We start from the raw sequence: 23,757 nt of genomic DNA on the forward strand, positions 1-23,757 counted from the left end.
ATCTCCACACCTGCAGGCTGGGAAGAGAGGGCTTTCCAGAACGATGCTTCTGTGCTGAAACTCTCTCCTCCTGATAGAGATCCCACTTCAGTCACATTTCTCACTGAAGCTTTCAACAGCTCCTGAGCATTCATACTGCTGGCTGTATGGGCCATTGATGCAAATACTGTTTATTTGGTAACAAGATATCTAGGGACTGGAGCGACAGCACAGTGGGGCATAATGTGCACTTACTGCAAGAGTTAATTGTCTCATTATTGATAATCACCATGCCATTGCCACGGTTTTTACTGGGCTTTCCCTGTTAGTGATTGTATTAATATTTAAGCAATGTAAAGTGCCCTGGTTTATGTTACCAGCAGTAAAATCCTCTTGCAGCCCTGAACAGATTTTGTTAGAGTCTGAGTCTGGACCTAATCTAGAAGCAGGGTTTGATACTGTACTAAAAGTCAGTGCTTTTCCCCTTCTCCAAGTTGTAACAAATGAAATATAATTATCAAATATAATTGGCATGCCAAGACGGTTCTTTCAGTATGCAACAATCCTAGTTTCCTACCCAAGTGCTTTCAATTTAATCTGAAAAGTTACTGACCTCATTTTTTCTTTTGCAGCTCTACAGATACATCTAGACACATCTTAGCAGTCTAATCAGGTAGCAGAGCTTTTAGAAGCACTGGCAGCATATTGCTATCCTGTGGCAGGTCATAATATCCTGCGGCTGATCAACGGCATCATGCAGCGCTCTGCTTTCTTCTTTTTTTTCCCATGCCATAATCAAAAGATCAGCAGAATTGTAAATCTCTCCATTCCCAAGTCGTTCAGGGCTTTTCTCCCTTCCTCCCTCCTCAGGTTCCTCCCCACCTTCAGAGCTGCTGCAGTGACTGAGGAGGGGCTGCAGCCCCGGGACCCTCTCTCGGCAAGTTGAGGAGCACCCAAGACAGAGCTCTCAGGCACTTCCCAAAGTGCTCAGTTTAGGCCAGTGTAGAAAGAGGCAGCCCAGGAGTCTCTTTTCCCTTGGCTTCCACACATTTGGTTGCCTCCCTCTTCATCTTCTCCAGCTTGTGACCAACAACAACATCTCTGAAAACACTGTATACCTGTTCATTAACTTAAGCAAGGGACAGGCAATACACTGAGCATCTGATAATGTCAGATCATCAAAAAGGTGATAAAGAGGAGCAATCCGAGGGTATTGGCTTGTGAAGGGTACTTGATCAGGAGGATGGAAATGGGAGAAGAAGAGAGATCTTCTCACTCTGCACAACTCCCTGACAGGAGATTGGAGCCAGATGGAGATCAGGCTCTGCTCCTGGGGAACAAGGGACTGGAGGAGTGGAAACAGCCTCAAGGTGCACCAGAGAAGATTTACACTGGATATTGGGAAAAATTTCTTCCCAGAAAGGGCTGTCCAGCCCTGGCAGAGATGGCCAGGGCAGTAGAGAAGTCCCCATTCCTGTAGATTTAAAAGCCATGTGGATGTGGCACTTGGGGACATGGGTCAGTGGTGTCCTTGGCAGTGCTGGGGGAATGGTTGGACTCGATGGTCTTGGAGTTCTTTTTCAACCTAAACAATGCCAGAAACAATTCTATGGTGAGGAGGGTTCAAGGAAGAAGACCTGTGAGCTGATTGTGTAGCAAAGAGAATAAAACATATCCTGTAAATTTTGAAGGAGAAAACAAGATGAGAAGTGGGTTCACCATGACTGAACAAACTGTTTCAGATCTTGGCATTAGAAGTCACCTGGGGAGTGGGCAGACCTGAGGGGAGATAAAAGCTGACATCCCTTTGGAGGAAAGAGTCCAGGTCTTCCACAATGCAGCTACTGCTCCAATTCTGAGCTGGCCCTGAAGAGGTGGTTTTCTTTTGAACTTCCCCAGTGCCAGATTCATCCCTGTTGCTATAGCCAGCATTTGAAAGCAGGGCTGAGGGACACTTTCTTACGTGGACAGGACAAAGGTCACCAATCTGACTGTACTGTGTTAGTCTTGTTCACATGAACAGCGGAAAATCCTATCATCTAACTTGATTTTTTAGCATGATTCAGGGACTTGCACTGAGAGGCATTTCGCTTGCCTTAATTCTACTGGCTCCTAGTATTTTTTTCTTCCAGGATTAAGGGACTGACAAAATTGTTTCTTGTCAGTGTTTGGCAACGATATTTTTTTATTTTAAAATAGTACACCCACTTTCCACTCCCTTCCCTGCGATCCCTCAAAACAGAAGTACACATGAAAACACGAAGCCTCAGAAAAAGTAATTATTTCAGAGCCTTATCATCAACATTTGAAGAACAAAACATGATAACACACGTTTGTTGTCCCCAGATCCCCAGGCTCCAGCAAGTTTAGCGCGCACTGCTCTTCAGGGAGCCGTTTTTCACTGTTAATCACACTTTGTACACCAGAGATGCAATCTGGGAGAAGGAAGTGGCAGCTCCCGGGGATGTGCAGGGATTTCAGAGCCTACCTTCCCGTTTGGCAGCAGCCTCCGGATCGTCACACGGTCCAAGTGCCACCCCGAGTTCAGCCCTCCGCCCTTGTGTCCTATGCGAATCTTTTCTATAATGTCACCCACGTCCTCCAGCTGCAGAGAAACAAACAGACAAACAAAGAAACAAGCACCAAAACTGTTTGAACCCAGGACATTCCTTTGACTGCTCAAGACCCTGGCAGGGGGCTCAGAGACCTTGGCACGGAGTCACAAACACCTGTGGCCTTCGATCTTAGCCCATGGAAGAAGTCACCAACTTTGTGTGAAGATTTACAAGCCACAAGGGTTTGAGTAGAATGATAGTGAATTTATCACAGGGTGAGAAAGTAGAATTTTGGGTTTTTTAGAATGGGGGTCCAAGAGGCAAGATGGAGGAATCTGGGTGTGTCCTGTCCTTCTTCTTCTTGTCCTCCATCTTCTGCTGTGATGGTGGCACTTCTGGATTGGTTTAGAGTAGAGATAGACTGTCTAACATAGGTGATAGGTATTGGAAAATTATTGTAAATAAAGTACACATAGTTTTTAGTATAAAAAGCTAACACCACCCCAAGGGTGGTCAGAGCTCCTCAACCCAACCTGCTGGACAGACCTCAGCTGGTCAGAAAGAAAATGTGTTAGATAAGAGAAAATAAACAACCTTGAGAACCACAGCCGAGGAATTCTGACTTCTTATTTGGTCACGGGGCTGGAAAAAAAGACTCTTTAATACCTCAGGAGCCATTTCAGCAACACAACAAACCTGAGACAAAACCAAACAAGCAGAACCCCAAAAAATTTTTAAAAAGGGAAATATTGAAGCGTGAACAACTGGTGGCTTTTCAGATACCACTTCTCTACCTTATTTCATATTTTTCCAGGCTGTTTGAAGTCCCAGGGGAGAAAATGTTAGTGCTGATATATTGTAGGATTATAAAATAAAATCCTAGAATAGGTTTGGTTCAAAGGGACTATAAAGATCAGCCAGTTCCACCCTCCTGCCATGGGCAGGGACACCTTCCATTAGACCAGGGGGTTCCAAACCTTATCCTTGAACTCTTCCAGGGATGCAGGAACCACAGCTTCTCTGCAAAACCTGTGCCAGGGCTCCATCACCCTCACAGGGCAGAATTCCTTCCCAATGTCCCATCTAACCCTGCCCTCTGTCAGCTTAATACTATTGACCCTTGTTCTATCTGCATCTATAAAAAGCCCCTCACCTTCTTTTATTAAATCACTTTTAGGCCCTGGCAGGGGCTCTGAGGTGTCCCTGGAGCCTTCTCTTGTGCAGCTCAACAGCCCCAGCTGTGCCAGACTGGCTCCAGAGCAGAGGGGCTCCAGCCCTGGCAGCAGCTCCGTGGCCTCCTCTGGAGTTATGCTCTAATTTGCATTTTGGCTAAAAGTTTTCCCTGGACTTCTGCTCCAAAATGGAGAGAACCTTGCTCTGCACAAATTACCCACCACATGAGAAAGGTCTAGCTGCACAGCAGCAATCCTTCATCTCAGGTTTCTCTGCATGAGTGGGAACGAAGGCAATTGCTTGGAAATTGTCCCTGTACTCGGCACTGGTGAGGCAGCACCTCCAGTGCTGTGTCCAGTTCTGGATCCCTCAATTCAACAAGGACCCTGAGGGGCTGGAGCGTGTCCAGGGCAGGGAACGGAGCTGGGAAGGGGCTGGAGCCCCAGGAGAGGCTGAGGGAGCTGGGCAGGGGCTGAGCCTGGAGCAAAGGAGGCTCAGGGGGGCCCTTGTGGCTCTGCACAGCTCCTGACAGGAGGGGACAGCCGGGGGGGTCGGGCTGTGCTCCCAGGGAACAGAGACAGGAGGAAGATGCAGTCCGAGGCTGTGGGGAGGTTTAGTTTGGACATTAGGAAGAAATTCATCACAGAAAGGATGATTAGACATTGAAATGGGCTGCCCAGGGAGGTGGTATAGCCCCTGTCCCTGAAGGTATTAAAGGAATGATGGGATGTGGCCCTCAGTGCTCTGGTCTGGTGACAAGGTGAGGATTGGTCACAGGCCAGACTCAATGATCTCAGAAGTCCTTTCCAGCCTAATTGATTCTGTGATTCTATGAAACTGGAATGCAGCTGCATCTTAAATTGCTCTTTTTAAATCACTTTCTTTTTTAAACACTTGTGTGAACTCTCCTAATACTGGAAAAATAACTTTGAAGTTAAAGTACTATACAAAGAGCCTGGCATTTTATATTATCTCTCCTCTTCTGCCACAGAATCCCAATGTCATTCTGAGAAAGCCAACAGGATCATTAGCTTATGAAGTTGATACTGGATTTTTATGCCTCACCTTATTAATTGAGTAATTTGTTACTAGTCTGCTACTTTTAATTCACTTCCCTTTCAAAGGCTTGAACAGGAAAAATTGAAATTTGCTCCTAAGTATTAGTTTTTGGTTATTCCAGAGCAAACTTTTGTGTAGCTGGCCTTCAAACCTTTGCATGTAGAACACTGAGCTGTCCTTCTGTCCTTGGGGCCTCAGAGCCTGATTTTCTTGGATAGAAAATGGAGCATAACCATTTGCTTTGCTGGAGACTGCTCCCTTCTCTCCCCAGCCATACCGAAGCAAAGACAGCAGCAGTTTTAGAAGGCTCCATAGGTCAGTAGGTCTGCACTACCCAAGGAATCCACACTCTGAACAAACTGGGTTTGACTCCAGCAGCCCTGCTCTGACTTCAGACAGCATAAGATTCACCACGAAATAATTAAACGATCCAAACTCATTTCTAAAACTCACACACATGCACACAAGTATGCATTAGGGGAAAATTATTTTTCCTCTTTTGTCCTGTCCAAATACTCATCTTTCACTGAGACTTTTAATCAATACATAGCAATAAAATGATGCTTGAGCAGTCAAGATCCACGTTAAAGAAGAAGTGGGCTTTGCCCTGCTCTAGGCATCTCCAGCAAATCATCACTTGGAAGCATAGCTAAGAGCAGTCCCTAATCTTTCGTCCCTCTTTTGCAAAATACAAAATGATAGAGGGAGGTAAAGCCACAAAGCAAACAGACAATTCCCAGTTTGTGTTTTCTGAAACCCCCCAAATTGTTTTCAAGGTCTGTTGAACTCCAAATTATGGCCCTACACAAGCAGGTGAAAGAAAAATATATTTTGCTTTGTTCCCATCTCCTGCAGAAGAGGAGCTGGTGAAGTGAGAATGAAGTTTGGGGACAGGTTAATATGATGTTATAAATTGGTGGAACACACTGCATTTTCTCTCACTTAATCTAAGGAAAGTACTGATGTTTCAGATTCCACCAAAATTGAAATAAATCTTATGTAATAAAGACCTTAGCAGAGCACTCGGTTTAAGATTTATACCTGTGGATTAACGCAACCTCTACTATGAAAAATTGTGTGGAAACTCCACTGAAATAAGTCTTATTCTTTGTTTTAAAGGAATCACACTGGGGATTTATTTTATGATTCATGACATACAACAACAATGTGGGCTGCAAGTATTTTAAGAATTGGTTTAAAATTTCCCTTCAATTACAAAAACAAGCTAGACTCAAAACAGAGAGAAGATGTAAGAGCCTCTATGAAGTCAGTGTTGGTGCTGTAGCAAGGAAGAAGGGAAGGGAAGGGCACGGAGCAGCATCAACAGGATAAGCCAGAGCAGGTCTGCCTGTATTTTTTGCCTCTTACAAATTCTCAGCAATAGGAATATACTGTGAATAGGAATTGCTTAATACTGTGGATGTAAATGAGCTCACTCTTTGATGTGCACGGGTTTACTATTTGCATAAAGTTGTGCAAACACTTCAGGAAATACTTGGTAAGATCTTTCAAAAAGTTAGCCTGGGTATTCAAAAATCACATTGTCTACAGGAAAGAAATGATTTCTCTGCATGAGGACACAGAAGAAAAAGCGTTATGCTTTTAAGTATTGCAAACTGCAAGAGAATCACAGAATCACAGAACTCTCTGAGGTGGAAGGCACCCATAGGGATCAGAGTCCAGCTCCTGCCCTGCACAGACCCCCAGCAATCCCACCCTGAGCATCCCTGGCAGTGCTGTCCAAAGGCTCCTGGAGCTCCGGCAGCCTCGGGGCCGTGCCCATTCCCTGGGGAGCCTGGGCAGTGCCAGCACCCTCTGGGGAAGAGCCTTTCCCTGATACCCAACATAAACCTCCCCTTCATGCTGTTTCCTCAAGTCCTGTCTGCCCATGAGAGTGCAGGGATCAGTGCCTGCCCCTCCTCTTCCCCTCACGAGGAAACTGGAATCATGGTGCAGTCTCCCCTCAGTCTCCTCTTCTCCAGCTGAGCAGACCCAGTGCCCTCAGCTGCTCCTCACTCAGCTTCCCCTCAAGGCCCATCACCTCCTTGTGGCTTTCTTTGGATGCTCTCTTACAGTTCAATGTCTTTTTTTATGCTGTGGCACCCAAAAGTGCCCTCAGCATTTGAGGTGAGGCTGCCCCACCCCAGAGCAGAGCAGCAGAGACCGAGCTGGGTGAGACCAGTGAGGAGCAGAGCAGTGGTGACACATCCTGGTCAGGATTTCCACTCTCACTGTCATGTTGGAAATGACCTCTGGCCCTTCCCCAGCCTGGAAACTCATCCTTGATGCCAATGGAGGTGAGGAGGAGGGAGGAGCAGGGGCTGACATGGCCTTCCTCTTTCAGTAAAGGGCCAGCTACATTTTGTGACCTCCTATCGGAATGAGATCCCAATATTACCGGATGGAATGTGCCTGGGCTCGTCCGGCCCTTGCTGCTTGAGCAAAGGCGGCAGCTGTGGTGTTTCACCTCACAGACCCCTTTGGCTGGCTGGATGCTGCAGCTGGCACTTGGAACAAGTCCAGGCAAGCAGGGAGTTCAGGTTTACCTCTGGTGGAAAGGCTTTAGGCGAGGTGAAGAGGAAAAGGAGACGGATCCTGCCGTAGGGTTTAATCCAGAGTTTTATTCCAGGGTCACAGATCTCTGAGTCTTGTAACAGCTCCGACAGAATCACAACCGCATGGTCCCGCGTCATTTTAAGCCCAGGGAAAGAGGGAGGGGACAGGGTAGGTGTGCCACCAACCAGGTGGGAGGGGGGCAGTCTCAGGGGACAGTGACACCTAGACTGGCCAATGACCCCAGGGCTGAGGGGCATCTTTTGAACTGCACCAACCAGACGAGGCCCTTGCTGGAATGTGAAGATTGACGGACAGCACTTAGCAAGGGGGCAAGGTGGAGGGAGGGGAAGGGAGAGGTTGGCACACCTGAGGGACTGGGAAAGGTGAAACAGGATATTGCTTCACACTGCAACAACCTCCTCTACCTTTTCAAGACTCATCTCAGGTATTATTAAAGCACTTTCTGTTGATGAAATAAATTTGGTGGTTTCACAGGTACAAGAATAGAGAGGACTGAGGGTGTCTATTCCTGACCACTGCATGCTCCCCAATGCTCCCCATGCTTCAATCTTACCTCCACGATGAATTGATTCACTGAGTTCCTTTCAAAATACATCCTTTGCTCTCTCTTGTTGAGGCACAGGGATTTTTGCTGAGTGCAAACCCCATCACTTCCATAAAGAACAATGAAGACATCTGCATCCGTGCCAGCTCCAAAAATATCACTGGTGTACACTGTGATCTCGTAAGGAACAACTGGTTTAGGAAATGATAGAAAACAGAAACAAGCCAAAAGGAGTTAGGAGCCAGCATAGCAATGCCCCTAAGGAAAAAAAACAAAAACTAGCGAAACAAAAAATGAGTTCTGAATCTCAACAGTGAAAGAGAAGAAGGTAGCAATCACTTGTGGTCAGTTAAAATATCAAGCTGGTCAGTCCTATGAGAATACAAAGGAATTTCCTTTCTTATGGAAACTCCTTTTCTTAATAAAGCAAATTGACCTTGATATGAGTTGATGTAATGGGTTTTTAGGTTAATCATATGACACTCAGTGTACTTGCCATCCAAAGTTACTAAAACAAGATTTATTTCAACAGCTCAAGAGTTAAGCAAAACATGAATTTGCAAATTTTTGAGCATTTAAGAAGATGGATGAAGTTAAGACAACTGGAGGCAGTGAAAAATATTCGAGATAGTTTTACTGATAAAAAAGTCCTAATATTTCCATTACTAAACACAAGACAAAAATCCATCACAAGAAAGTTAATAATTCCTCTGTTCCATTTTTCACTTGGTACCACCTCCCCTGAAACACTGAGGCAAACAGGTTAAATTGCAACCCAAACTCATGGTGAATGCAGAACAGTAATATTCAAGACCATAAATACTCCCCTATTCTTTTCCTGTGGTTTCTCCAGAATGTCCCATGACCCCAGAATGTGCTGCCTCCTTTTGTTCTATTCTGTCTTCACAGCTTCTCAGTCCTGAGTCCTGCTGGAGTATGACTCAGACTTGCTCAGGAATAAGGCTGACCCAGGAATATGGGAACAGGGGCTCTGTTCCTGGCTCTGCTATGGGCTTGCTGAATATACCCTCAGTTTTCAAGGTGAGAGGGTGTTCAGCTCACAGAGTAAGAAACATAGGTTTAGATGCCTGCTCATCAGACAAGTGTGTGCATCTCCAGATGTCAGCAACAAAGTCAATAAAGTGAAGAAACACTTAATCAACAAATGAAGGCACTTTCCCTAGGATTAGCTGGATCATTCCTCATATCCATGACCAAATAACCATGATGGCAATTCAGACACTCCACTGCCATGAGCACATGCGATGTCAGGTGTGCCAAATGTATCCTGTCCCAAACTGTGTCCTGTCCCAAACTCCTTTAAATCCTTTCTGAAATCAAAACACCAGGTAAGGCTTGAGCATCACTGAACAGCTCTGCAGGGACCTCTCCTGCCTCAGGAAGAGGCTTTCCCTCAGTCCCACTACCCATAAGCACAGCCTTCAACACCAGGATTCTGCCAGGGCCACAATATGCTCCTGGCCATCCCTCTCTCATTCATCCCTAAAAACTTCATCCTTTCCCATCCCTCACTACAACCTTGTCAGGTGCTTGTCATTCTCACCCTCCTACTCTACCACATCTTCAGTAGTTTTTGATCTTTACATTACAGCAGCTTGCACTGTGTTTCAGACTCAGCATCTCTGTTAGGGTAGGAAGAAGTGTCTCAGCACCACCTCTATTACTGTTGGAGTAACTCTGATTATCCATGTAAGACACTAATCATCCATTAAAAGCTCAGGCTCTCTAAATACAGCTCTCAGGCAGCCACAAATGAAGAAGTGTTCTTCTACAGAGAGTCAGCCTGGAGATACTCAATATTCTTCCTGCCCAACCCAGTGAAATCTGCTCTGCTGTGCTGCAAGTAAACTGGAATAGTTTCTCCAGAATGTAAGAAGAGAGGGGAAAAAAAAATCCTGCATACCAAAAATCACACACTATGCATTATGAATTAAAAATTATCCTCTCTGCTGAAGGCTGTAGCACTTGCTCTTGTTGCTTGAATATTAACATCAGCTTAGAACTGAATCAGCAAAGCAGCGCCCTAACAAGGTCACCAACAGCACAACTTTCAGCTGTCAGATGCCCAATTCATTTACATGGCACTTTTAAAGCTGTATCCCCACAGGGATGATTTTAATTGGACTGTGGATGACATGTTTTCATCGTGAAACAATTCTGGCACGAGTCATCATAAAACAAATCAAGCCAGTTTAGTTACCTCTGGCAAACTGAAACCCACAGGTTAATTGCTAGGAAACCAGAATGTAGTAAACAGCACAGTGGGGATGGTTCAAATGGTGAAAAAGCCTAAGCTGACAGTAGGCCTGGTGCAAAATGTTTGCCAGAGAGGCCTGACTGCTTCCAAAGGCTGGATGTGGACTGCTGACAAAAATCAGGATAACACGAACTATGTGCTCAAAGGCACAGCATGCCAGAAGCTCCTACATCATTAAAGTATTCAGTATTAATAAATTATATAGTCAACATCTGCATCAAAATATATATTGATTGGGATAACGTGGAAAAAAACAGAAGAGAAGCATGTATTGAGTCTTTGGGTTATAGTCACTCCTATAAAAGGTATCACTGCATCTATTAATCAATTTATTTTTTCAGACACAAAGACATGGAATACTGCATCCAGCTCTGGGCTGCCCAGCTTAAAGAGGACATGGAGCTGCTGGAGGGAGTCCAGAGGAGACCATGGAGATGCTCTGGAGCCAGCCTGGCACAGCTGGGGCTGTTGAGCTGCACAAGAGAAGGCTCCAGGGACACCTCAGAGCCCCTGCCAGGGCCTCCAGGGGCTCCAGCAGAGCTGCCCAGGGACTGGGGACAAGGCCTGCAGGGACAGCAGCCAGGCAATGGCTCCCACTGCCAGAGGGCAGGCACAGATTTTGGGCTCTTGGGAATGAGGAATTGCTGGCTGGGAGGGTGGGCAGGCCCTGGCCCAGGGTGCCCAGAGCAGCTGTGGCCGCCCCTGGATCCCTGGCAGTGCCCAGGGCCAGGCTGGATGGGGCTTGGAGCAGCCTGGGACAGTGGAAGGTGTCCCTGCCCATGGCAGGGGGTGGCCCTGGATGAGCTTTAAGATCCCTTTCAATTCTGTGAATTTACTTTTTCTTCCATTGGACTGACAAAAGTGCAGATGGGAGCAAAGGGAATCCTTTCTTCTGCTCCAGAGAGTTTGGATGAAGAAGGTTAGACATGAGAAATAAAAATACCTTGATCAAAGAATAGGTGAAGCACAAAGACATGACAATGGCAAATCCTCAGAGAAGAAATTATTTCAGCTTACAGGCTGCAGGGTACAGGGATCTGAACATGGGAGGGACCTTCAACATCAACCTCTGTCTTCATTATAAAAAAGAAGGAGGCAAAACAGCTGATGGCCTTCCTTGTGGTTATTCCTACAACTACTTGTGAAAAAGGAAACTGAGGCAGAGAAAAGGAGTTTGGGCAGCTCTAAATTTTGATATCTAAATAAAGAACTGCAGGCAATAAGGCTTTTGATACCTTCAGTGCATGCACTGGGGATTAGTGGAGAAACAGCCTTGGTGTGAAATATTTTAGTTCTTCTTATGAATGACCAGGGAAGAACCTGTCAGGAAATCAACTCCCAGGTGTCAGACCTCATCCCTCATCATTGTGGCATCCAACCCAATGTAAGGAAAAGGCAGTTCTGACAGTACCCTGACGGAGAGCAAAATTCATCACCCACTTGAAATGAAGCAGATCAGAGAGGGACAAGTCAAATACAGTCCCAGGGCTGAACTCTGCACACTGTCAAAGATGCTTAAGAAAGGGAGCAATGAGAAGGGAGAGGGCTAAAAGTAAGCAAAATATTTCATTTATTTCAAGAAAACTATGGTGTCTAAGGCTCAGTATTCTGCAAGCAGGAAAAGGAGTTTCAAGAACTAAAGAATTTGAGTTGCCATAGCAGACTTGAGCTCATACTCAGAAGGAGCTGAGTAGGGGAAATGTTTACCCAAAACATTAATTTGGAGGGGAGTGAAGAGTAAGGAAAAATTGGAGAACACTAAAAAAGGCAGACTGGTGCAACACTTCTAGAAAAGCACCACACTAAAGAAACTCTGGAAGAGGGTCTTTCAGCAAGAGATGGGTGTGCAATGCCGAAGGCACTGGAAGAACTAAGACTTGGAAGCAAGACCAGAGTGTCTGCTTTGGCACCAGAAATGGCAATATTAGAATGGAGCAAGATCAAAGGGAAACTGGAGACAAGAAAGACAGCTTGGAATGAGCAGAGGACTTGGAGGGGATGGGGAAATAGGAAGAAAAAGACAATCATCCACATCCACATGACTTCTAATGATTCTCTGATTTGGCAAACGCAGTAAATGTTAATCTAGAGCACCCAGTGGAACCTTCTTGTAGTAATTTGAATAGCTGGCATGAGATCTACTTTTAAATTTCCCAAAGCCAGTTCAAGGGAGAGGTGAAACCTATAAAACTGCATGAGATAGTGAGATTTTTATCTTCTGTAATGACGAGTGTATCCTGGGGAAATGGCATTCTGCTCACATGGGATGTACTCTATTGTCTGCAGTTCTGCAGGGAAGATAATTCTCTCAATGGCTCCATCATCCTCGGATTTATCCAGCCAGCGGCCACAGGGAAACTTGAGGCACTGTCCCAGGGATGGGGCATCAATCTCCACCCATTCCAGAAACCAGCCAGTTGAATTACCTGTGGTGCAAAGATAACAGTGAATAACCCACGAAGCCTTTGCAGACAACAGCAAATGAATCACTGCACGCCAGACCTCAGAAAAATAAATCTTTCTGTCTTTTGCCAAAGGGAATGTAGAATATATGGAGTAAAGATCATTGGATGCAATTGCCCAGGATTGAGGTAAAATGATTCACATTTCTATAAGTGTCAGGGTAAAGATGTGCACGTGGAAATGCTAATTACTGCATCACTTTTATCAATTGGCCTCTGTAATAATAAAGAGCAGCTATCAATAAACCTGTCATTTAATGACCCACAGGGGAAGAGATCCATGCATAGCTCCACTGCCTCCCTTGTTTGTAGCAGATACACAGAATTCTGTCTAAATAGCAGCCAAGACTTAATGATCAAAATACCACCAAAAACTTAATAAAGAAGTGAAACAAGCCTAGGGGTCCCATGCAATTAAAAAAAAAAAAAAAAAAGGGTACGGTGGTACCTGTGAAATCTCTCTAAAGATGTGGCTGTAGAAATCTAAAGACTCTTGCAGAGGGAGAGGATGCAAAGCTATCTGCAAGTTGGCACCACTGAGCTCCTAATGTCACATGGGAATGGAATCAGCAGCAAAGATAGTAGCAGCAGCAGCCAAAGTGACAGCAAGGATCTGTCACCAAAAGGTAAATTACGTTTGGGGTCTTGAAGGCAGGTTATTTTATACAGCAACACACCCTGTGCACTAGAAACACTGCATTACAGAGCAGATTATCTTACCTTTATTGTCATGGCCTATCTTGATTTTTTTCAGGTCTCCAATGTCCACAGACTCCACTGTAAACTCATCTACCTTCCCACGCTCAAATTTGTTCTTGTTAAACTTTGAGGCCTTTAGGCTGACTATCCCTGTTGTGGCGATGCAAAAGGACATTGTTCAGCATGTGAAACAAATCCTCTGGGAATGTCAACAGTGGGACGAGAGAAGGGGCTAAAATGCAAAAATTGGCTTTTCATCTCAAGATCTGAGCTTTGTCCCTCCCTCTGAGCCCAAGTCTGTATCAACACCCAAAATATACAGAATTCCTCCCTTGAATGATCCTCTGGCAGTGCAACAGGGATGATGTTGTCGTGCTGTGCTCACAGCTAAAGAAATCAGTGCTACCCATCAGCTCCCTGTCACTCTCACAGGCATCCAAGCCACTGCACACACAGCTCAGCTGCTTCCAAGAGGATTAACTCATCAGCTGATTAAATACTTCTGGGCCACTCAAAGAGGCAGAGGAGGGTTGGGTTTCAGGAGCATGCTGATTCATTGCTGAGGAAAGCAAATCATCCAGTGCATTCACTGCTCAATAATGTAGTCCCAGTCAACTGTGCTGTTTCTATAATTGAAATTAAAACCTTTAGACCAGCAGCTGGTGCAAATCAGCATCGCAAAGCTTGGCAGTGATTTACAGCAGCTGGTGCTGTGCTCCAAGTTACCACGACGTGTGCACCGACTGCGAGAACACAAAGTCGCACTAAAAGGAGTGAGAAAGGGGTATTGGGGAAATGAAAAGAAACCATGACCTGTCTTTTCAGGTGTCAGACACGGAGCTGCTTTCCTTTTCCATCATTTGAAGCCATACCTGTATCGTCTTTACTTCCATAGAGTATGATGAAAACGTTGGCATCTGTCCCGGCATTTTTCTTGTCCCCCGTTTTCACTTTCACTGAGTATGTTGTGGATTTAGCTGCCAGATAAAACATCTTAATTTAAGAGTGTAATGTCCGACCAGGAGTTAACTCTACTCTTCCTTGCTTAAATGTGTGCTTGGTTTGAGTTTTGTTTTGACTGATCACAGCCATGCTTTAATCTCTAATTCCTGTCCTATGCTCGGGTAGCCCTTGAGCTGGGTTGTCTGGTTCCAGAATCTTCTACTGCTCCAGTCACTCAGCACATTGCCTGCATATCTACAGATAAGAAATGTGCTCAAGCCTTCCCATTTGCTTCCTGGGAACCTCTAACCCTCCTCAAAACTGCCTCTGATTGCAATATTTCTTTAAAAAAATCCACCTACCCCCCCTTTATTTCATTGGCACCAGATAATACATGTGCATATAACACATACCAGAAAGTGTGTGCACTGACATATACAGTTTCATATTCACAAACACACCTTTCAGAACAGCATCAGTAGGGATGTTTCTACACCATCATCTAGAAAGTGCAGTAAACTCATAAAAAATCTCATGGAAAAGTCTAATATAATCTTCACTCAGGTGATGTAACCTCAGGATTTCCAAAATTGAATACTTCCTCCCTAGCTGGGCATATCTTTCCAAAAGAAATAAGTTAAAATGTTGGGCACTCAGCACCTTGCTGAGTGTGTCCCAGTGACCCAGGAGTGTGTCACTGCTCTGTGGTTACCACGCAAATTTATATACAAATGAGGCAAAGTTGTTTTGGAGGACAACAGACACAAGCAACAAGATGGAAAGTGAGACAAATTCAGGTCCCTTCTCTTTCTCTGGATGTGTTTTCTCTCTGCTCAGTTTCATGTTGGAACATTTAACCATTACAGTCCATGATGTGAAATTAATGAGATTTATTCATTAGATACTAGCAACCAATATGCATTTCAGTTCAAAAACAAGGACTGAACCTATTACCCATCTTTTTAGCTTTGTCACTTAGGGTCCAATCTTGCAAGATGATTAAATCAACTAAAAATGAGGAGGGTCCACTCCTCACAGTCTGACACACACTTGACACTTCATTCATGCCTGAAAATTTCCTTTTTTCAGAAAGCAAAATTACTCCCAGCACAGTGAGTAACTGCTACTGCTCACTGCTAATGCCCTCAGCAGCACTAACAACCTGATTCCTTTCCAACCCCAACTGGAAGAAATTCAAGGCCAACATATAACATTCCACCTTTCTGTTCCAGGCCCAAAGTTGCAGGAGACTGGCCCTCATTTTCTGAATCTTTCTTCACAAATGCTTCATCCACTGGGACCAGCTCCCTGGCAATCTGACCATCATCTTCCTCCACTGCCAACCACCGCTGGCATGGAAAGTAATACCTACAAAATGACAGCAGCATGCGGTGCTTACACAGGACTTCACAGGCTTTAATAACATAAACAAGCACAGATCAGAGGCTACTTGAAGGAAAAAACAAAAAAACCCAACAAGATTACTCAAGGCTGAGCAATACATCTGTTTTCATCCTTGAGATCTGGTCTTGTGGGAGCTAAATCCATAAATAGGTTAGGGAGCACATACTGCTAAGTGCTGTTTCTGGGCTGCCAGCCCCACATAGATGATTCATTTTAATTTCACTCCCAGAAAGAGTTCAGTAACTTGAAGGACCTCCAGACTCCTGGGCATTTTATGTTTATGAAGACTGAACCCATCTTGTCCTTAAGAGTGGTCCCACCCATCAGAGCATTGTGCAACTTTTAAGCGTGTGATTTCCAGCAAGTTCCAGCTCGAAGGCAAGCCTAGATTTCAGGTTTTGAACAGCCCAGTCTTTGCTCATCCAGCTGTCTGTGGAAATCATGAGAGTTTGCTTAGATCAGAATTTGCTTTTGGCCCAGATCTTTGCATTAAGTAGAAAGGGCAAATAAAACTCAGACTTCCAAAGTGAGGCCTAGAAGGGAAAAGCTTGAGTGCAGCCTCTGCTCCAGGAGGGAGAGATTAGCCCATCCCATGAGGAGAAACAGAAAAAAGCTGGGGCTGCCTTCCAAACACAGCTGGTTCCAAAATTACCGAGGTGCTGGGACAGCAAACCTCCCCATGGGTACCCCAGAATGGCCCCACGCTCTGTGTCATGGCACAGGGACCACAAGGCTCCCAAAGGATGGCCATTCTCTGAGGAGCTCCAACAATGCCCTCCTGCATCTCCTCTGCCTCCCCACAGCTCTGCAGGCCCCTGTGAACACAGCCCCTTTCCTGACCCCATGAAAAGGGCACAACAGGCTCCTCACGTGGTGCTCTCTTTGAGGTCAATAATCTCCACCCTCTCCAGGAACCAGCTGGGCCTGGAACCAGAGTTATCGTGGCGGATCCGCAGCTTCTTCAGTTCGCCCAGGTCAATGGCTTTGATGGTGAACACATCTACCTGCACAGGAGGCAAGAGGCAAATGGCTGTGTTTCCAAGAAAGAAGGAAAGAAATAGCCAAGGGTAATCATCTTTTTTGCCATTAAAACATAGCTATTTGTAAGTTCTTTTTGTACTCTTTGTGTGGGCGTACAAAAATAACTACAGAGCACTGAGGTCTCCCACTAACACTGATGTTTGGCTCCTACAAGGCAGTAACAGCCCTGGAGCTGCTCCCCCCTTCACTCCTCTCTTTACCTCATCCCAGTTCCAGCTTCCTGTAAGTTTAACTCCTCTCTGCTAAATATCGTTCCTTTCAGGCTTAGTATTTTCCCACAGATTGAATCTGGAACCGGACAAAAACCATGTTGACTCCGTGGAAATTCTCCTGCTTACCTCTGTGTAGAGTCCTCCAATATTCACGGTTGGAAGGGATCCACAAGGATCACTGAGTCCAACTCCTGGCTCTGCATGGGACAGCCCCAAAATACAGCCCATATGCTTTATTTCAAATATTTCAGAATTTCTTCATTTTGTCATTTACCACAACCAAGAGGATCATTTATTAACTGTGTTAGTGTGACAGGATGGCCCTTGTTATCATAACAGTTTAAACATCTTAATGTGATTAATATGTTGGTAGACTTTGTGTTTGTACTCCCCAGAGTAAAGAGCATTACATTTGCAGGTTGGAGCTCTTCCCACTGAATGAAGAACCATGTGCAGGTTGCAGTTTCACCAGTGCCAAGCTCATAAATCACAGCTAACATCTTATTTAACAACCTTAGGGCTCTTTTTTTTTTTTTGCGGTTGCAAGTTTTCCACAGCTGCTTTTTGTTTCTGTAATTTTTTGTTCTTCAGAATTATTCCTTAAAAAACTCCTGGCTATAACAGTAGATTTTTGTTAATTGTTTATAAACTTTTTATAACAAATACTCAACATACAAGAGACGACGATCTTTAATTGGATTGGATTTTAATGTAATTACAGCACACTGTGTAATATTGCTTTTATTCCCTGGCTGGTTGGGTAGAACATTTAGAATAGCTTTTGCATCTAAATATCTACATGTTTGAACTTCCCCAAAAATACTCTCCAACATTAATTTAAAGTTTGTAAGTTTTAAGTATTCCTGAGAGGAAGCATTATTACCAGAATGCTTACAGGAAGCAGATGCAGAAAGTGGCTCCAATATGGAATTGGTGTTCGGCTTATTATTCAAATGAATCTCCCCTGAAAACATTTTGAGGCATTTTGCTTTATATAATATATTTCAGAAATAAAAAATTTTTGAAAGAAGTGAGAAGAAAGTGTATTGAGCGGCCAGCACATCAGCCGAGAGAGCCCTGCCAGGCTCATTCTCGCTTGAGTGAGTGGAGTTCATGCATTACCTGTCCTTTCTCAAACTTGTTGAGGTTATTTGACCTTTTCAGCTGGCGCTCACCCGTGTCTCCTCTTTCCATGCCATAGATGCTCAGGAAGACATTAGCATCTGTTCCAGCCCCCCACACAGTCCCAGTGAGGACGTGGACTTCATACGTATTTTCTGCAAGTAAAATATCAAAGGCAGGTCAGAAGGACCCCTGAAGTGGCCATATTTCATCAAATCTGTGGCTCACCACAGAAGTGTGTAACCCCTGAAATGCCAGCACAGAAAGAGTTTGCCTGGAGTTTGTTGGCATCTGTATTAAAACATGAGCAGCTCTGCCTTCCTCCAGCCCCTCTCTTTGGCCATAACAACAGTTACATCTTGCTAAATTCTCAGCTGCAGTGGGACCCTCTGGGACTCTTGATCCAAGTGCCCCAGATGACCTTTGATGAATCCTATGGAAGTCCTTTAGGATATCCCAATTTCAGGCTGTCTCCTCCATGCTCTCCCTTAGTTTACCCTCTTCCTTAGTTCATCCTCTTCCTCCCTAGCTTGACCCACCACAGATCCAGTGCATGCCTGGGGCAACGGGGTGGTTTTGGAGGATAAATGGTCCTGCCAAGTGTTGTTATCATCCTTCATGCAGAGGCTGGATACACACATCCACACCCACACTCACACACACACCCACACCCACACACACACACATTCCCTGTGGTATTTACCCTCCAGGTCAGATTCTCCATCAGGCACCAGCTCCACCACGAGCTCCTTGTCCCCTTCATCCTTAGCCAGCCAGCGGTGTGCCACAAACGTATAGACATCCATTCCTTCTTCCTCCTTGTTCTCCTCCTCTTTCTTCTCATCAGACTTCTTCTTCTTCTTCGTGCTTTCATCCGACCCCTTTGCTTTGGTGGCCAGGCGCTTCAGCGTGACGCTCTCCAGGAACCAGCCATCCCCAATGCCTGTCCCGTCGTGGCCTATCCGGATCTTGTAAATCTTGCCAACATCTGCAGCCTCTCTCTGCCACCCAGGGAAAGTCAGCACCCAGAGGGATAGAAGACAGTCTTAATTTCATAAAGTGCATTCTTAAAAAGGAGAAGCACAGCCTCTGTCACACAAAATATCTAAGCAAGGAGAAGAACAATATCCTAATGCAAGTTTACATTTTCCTTCCTGCTTTACTATTTCATACTTCCCATCACCAAATCTCATCTGAATGGATTAAGCTGAAGACATTCAGAGCAGCCATGGTGAGGAGAGGAGCTAAATCCATATTTATTGGGCTCCCTACTTCCTCATTGCTCTCCTCACCTGCATTGTCTCTGTGTTGTTGCTAAAGATGAATATATGATAATACCACACCAGGTTTTTACAGATTCTCAGCACATGAGGAATTTTGAAAATTAATAATAAGGTGCCTTTCATACTCAGCACAGGATATGAACCCAGCAAGAAGCAATAATGGTGTAGTGAAAAGGCAGTTAACTCATAACACAATCTCTGACACAGACTGTGGGTTTGGAGTGCCCTTCTCCCTCCTTCTCATCTGCAAAATTAGAGAAGTATTTTCTCACTTTTCTGGTGAGCAGAGAGGATACAATCACTGGTGGTTACAGTGCTTCAGTGGCAGAAGGCTGATCAGTAAGAAGATTTACATCCCTCTAGTCAGCACAGCAGACACAAAACCTTCTTGGTTTAGATTATCTGTCTGGATTACTACCTAATGAAGTTGGATAGAAGATTTTACTCCACACAATCCTTCAACAACCCATGACTTGTTTCTGATGATCGCTTATGCTGTTATGCAGTGTTTATGTTATAAAACTTGCAAACTTTTGCTTCAGGCTGAAATCTGGCACTTGGCATGTAAGGTTTTAGTCTAGAAACGTTTTGTAGATTAAAACAAAATCAATTGCACAGAAGATGCTTATCAGAAAACTGAAATTGATCCCGCTGTCCTGACATAAAGAATGTATCTTTCCTTACATAAAGAATGTATCTTTCCTTCTAAGATTTACTCTTAGATTTACTGTAATCATCCTGCATGCCTTGTCCATGACTGATGGCATTTCCTATTATCACATAGCTCACAGAATCTTATTTTTGCCTGTGTCTTTTTGTAAACATTCATATAGTGAAAGAGATAGACGATCTAGTTATTAATGCTCTGGAGCTTCTGCCTTGTGTGCTTATAAAAAAATCACAGAAATGGGCATAATTTTCAAATCTGGCAATAAATATCAGAGAGAGGATATAAGCAAAGCTATGTAAACAGAACACTGTACATATGGCTTTATTATAAATCTTATATTGGCTAATAGCTCTTACTCATAAATTTTAGAAAGCTTATTTCCTTTAAAATCAGAGAAACCTAATCTTAAAACTATAGAGAATTTTTAAAAAGCAAACATTTATAAGGTACTAGTCATTTCAAATCCCCAAAAACTCATTAAAAATAGATAAACATCAGTAACTCCATTCGGTAAAGCAAGAAAATGAGGCAGGAGGAGGTGAACTGATCTCGAAAATACACAGTACAAAACTGGTGAAGCTGTGGATAAAGGCACCTCCATTTGGCCACTGACAGCAGGAAGGATATCCCAGTCTTGATGATTCAGGGGAGCTTCAGCAATTAGCTGCAAGCTTAACTGTGCTGAGATGGATCCAGCCTCTGTGGGGCTGCAAATTCTCAGGAATACCTAGGCACTGCTGTGCCAAGTCTTGTGCTGTGAGCACATGTGGCAGATGTGCCTTAAATCCTGCTCCCACCTGCACTCTCTGCTTCACTGTCCAGATGTTGGTCTCTCCTTCCCCACAGAAGGATGTGGCTCTGACAGAGCACCCTGTCTTTGCTCTGATCCCACATCAGGGCAGGTGCTAGGACCATTCGTGTCCTGCAAACCGTGGTTCCTCTGGGCAGAAACCCCAAGCTAACAAGGCAGAAGAGAACATTGGTCCCAAAGGACAGGGTCCTGACCATGTTGTGATCCACACTTGCTGGGCAGCCTCATCAACCCAGGATTATCTTGCTGGATTATCCAACACCTGGCTCACTCCCTAGAGTTTTGTTGGAGGTTCCTCACCCCTCTAAACACTCCCTTTGCTGCTGGGCTTCTCGGAAAGAGGTGTGGGCTCTGCAGTATAAACCTGAATTTTTAAAAAGCTCTGAATTCTGACCAGCCTGATACCTGGAGGACTGAGCTGTGCACATTGAATGTCGGGGCTGTGCAGTGCCTGCCTGCCTGTACAGTGTTACAGGCACTGTAAAATCCATTAGGCATTCACACATTCTCAGGAATTACAGCTGCAAACCTCTGCAGGGCTGACATCTGTACCCATAGTTAATGGTGTGTGTGACCACAGGCAAGCCTGGGATTCCTTCTATTCTCATACAAAGAGTGTTTTCTTTTTCCCCCAGCTACACAATGAGAATTGGCAATAGCACGTGGCCAGGCTCAAAGTTTGAAGTCTTTTGAGATCCTTTTGAAAGTAAATATAAACAAATGGTGCTATTAGATCATAAATTTCAATGACCTTTGCTAGCAGCCCCTCAGAAGATGTAAGTCCCTTGACAAAACACAAAACCCCATAAAGAAATGCCTTCCAAAAAAGCCTTCCAAAACTATAGACAGAGGACAGTAGATACTGCCAGACCTGCAATTTTCTTGAAAAGTCTTTTTTTTTTTTTTTTTTTTTTAATATTTGGGCAGTTACTCTATTGATGTCTCAACTTTGGCTGATAATTTCTTTCCCATTTTAGAAGTGGCAGTGACAGCCTCCATCATACCTTGAAGATATCTGTGGCTCCCCTTTCAAAGTTGTTGGATCTGTTTTCCAAGATGATCAATTCCGTTTTGCCAGTCTCACCATAAATCTGCATGAAGACTTTGGCGTTGGTGCCTGCGGCTCGCACGTCTCCAGTGACTACAGACACCTCATAGTTTATCACTGGTCCAAAAATAAAGCAATTAAATCAGCAGAGAAACTCAGATAACAACATTCCTGGGGGCTCAGGTTTGAAATTAAATTACCTTGTCTTAACAAATGTCCACGTAGCCGACCATTTGCTCTTATCCAAACTAAATGTGAGATAACAGAACTCTTCACTGAGGACTAACCTAATAGTTTTCCTTTTACAAGTGTTAGCCAGTGTCAGGGGGGTGCAAAACAGGGCCTTAAAAGGGAATTTTGTTTCAGGACTAACTATAGAGTGGTTGAATGGTCTCCTTAATACAGTGCAAGGGAGGGAGTTACAGAGAGCAGGGGAAAACCACAGCATTCTTTCTTAGGACCCAACAGCAAATTTTAACTGTGGTCTTAAAAGAAAATGGGTCTACTGATAAAGTCAAGTGGCCAGTAGGCATTTGGCACTTAGTTATCAAACAGCTTCTCCTTTCCAGGAAACAGGGTAATAAAGGCAGGGTGGGATATGTGCTGGTGCATAAAGAGAAAAAAGGACTGGGGCAGATAAATGTAGAAAAAAGAAGAACCCACTGATATTGCAGTGAAGAAGCACATTGTCTTGTGCTGTGTTGTGCTGCCCAGGGTGTAAATTTTTCATATGGTCTCAGGAAATGGAGATGAAAATCTCTGTAATGTTTTTCCAACTCTTTCAGAAAACATGAGGAGAATATTTTACTTTTCTCACAAATATAAGCCCATAGGAATGGTGATTTTTTGGTTTTAATGTCTAAGACAGTGGTGACCTTGCCCTGAAGGATGGGAGCAATGCACATTTAGCCCTAGCTTCAAAGCAGCACGTGTTCTCTTACATTTCTCAATAGGCAAAATCTCACTTGGGTAGACCTCCACCTCCACCCTGCCATCGGCCTCATCCTTGTCAAGCCACCGGTTGCAGGGGAACATGTACTGCCTTCCCTGGACTGGAACTGTGATCTGGACACTGGCCAGGAACCAGCCGGACCGCAGACCCACGTTATCGTGCCCAATCAGAATTCGGTTGATCTTGGGAAAAAGCAAACAAAAACCCAGAGGGCAGGGAAAAACCCAACACAATGGAATTTGCTTAATGTTAAACAGTCTCCTTACCCTGGCACGGTGCTCTTCCACCGTGTTTGTGTAAATAGTTTATATATGTATTTCACTGCAGACTTAAAACACTCCTTGCATGCCAGCATACACAATACACTGGTGTAAAATCTATGTAAAATGTGTCTCTTAATTCCCAGTGTGAATGTCAAAGGCTCTTTCATCACCTTCAATATGGAGTATTATTTTGCTCCTGAATTCAGGCACTTGCACAAAGTATAGAGCCACCTGCAATTGATTCTTACCTTTCCAATATCCATCATATCTAGAGTAAACTCATCCACTCGACCACGTTCAAAATAATTGCCTAGATCATTATCAGAGACTAAGAGAAACTCTTTGCTGGAGTCTGCTTTTTCACCGTAGAGTTTGATGAAAACCCTGGAATCTGAGCTGGCACCAGGGATATCTCCTGTCTTCACACTGATGTGATAACTGACATCTGGAGAGAAAGATTGATGCACAAAACACAGACAGGTGAGTGGCACTGCCAGTGCCCAGCCAGGCAATTGGCTTCTAACAGCTGACAGGGGAGGAAGCCTCCAGATACAGACACAGAAAGGACCTTGCCCTCCATTCATGCATCCAGAATCTTAGGGCCACGCTGGAGAAGCTGTCACACTTTGGAGTTACTCACCAAAAAAAGAAGAGATCCAGTAGGTACACTGGTAAGCATAAAA

At 44.5% G+C, this 23,757-nt stretch overlaps 1 protein-coding gene across 1 annotated transcript in view; it reads right to left on the reverse strand.

Annotated features, from left to right (window-relative positions):
• Positions 1-23,757, reverse strand: part of LOXHD1 (lipoxygenase homology PLAT domains 1) — an 85,058-nt gene that overhangs the window by 56,238 nt on the left and 5,063 nt on the right. Inside the window, exons 2-13 of the mRNA XM_071425814.1 lie at positions 23,323-23,519; positions 22,801-22,993; positions 21,816-21,976; positions 18,751-19,048; positions 18,048-18,202; positions 16,543-16,676; positions 15,488-15,636; positions 14,199-14,303; positions 13,348-13,476; positions 12,427-12,591; positions 7,897-8,078; positions 2,468-2,584 (exon numbers count right to left, since the gene is read on the reverse strand). Coding sequence (XP_071281915.1) covers positions 2,468-2,584; positions 7,897-8,078; positions 12,427-12,591; positions 13,348-13,476; positions 14,199-14,303; positions 15,488-15,636; positions 16,543-16,676; positions 18,048-18,202; positions 18,751-19,048; positions 21,816-21,976; positions 22,801-22,993; positions 23,323-23,340 — 1,806 coding nt within the window. The 5' untranslated portion in view covers positions 23,341-23,519. The remainder of the gene's footprint in view (positions 1-2,467; positions 2,585-7,896; positions 8,079-12,426; positions 12,592-13,347; positions 13,477-14,198; positions 14,304-15,487; positions 15,637-16,542; positions 16,677-18,047; positions 18,203-18,750; positions 19,049-21,815; positions 21,977-22,800; positions 22,994-23,322; positions 23,520-23,757) is intronic.

This window comes from Agelaius tricolor, unplaced genomic scaffold (assembly GCF_023055355.1).
Source record: "Agelaius tricolor isolate 1412-34295 unplaced genomic scaffold, bAgeTri1.0.p SCAF_4, whole genome shotgun sequence".
Taxonomy (NCBI): domain Eukaryota; kingdom Metazoa; phylum Chordata; class Aves; order Passeriformes; family Icteridae; genus Agelaius; species Agelaius tricolor.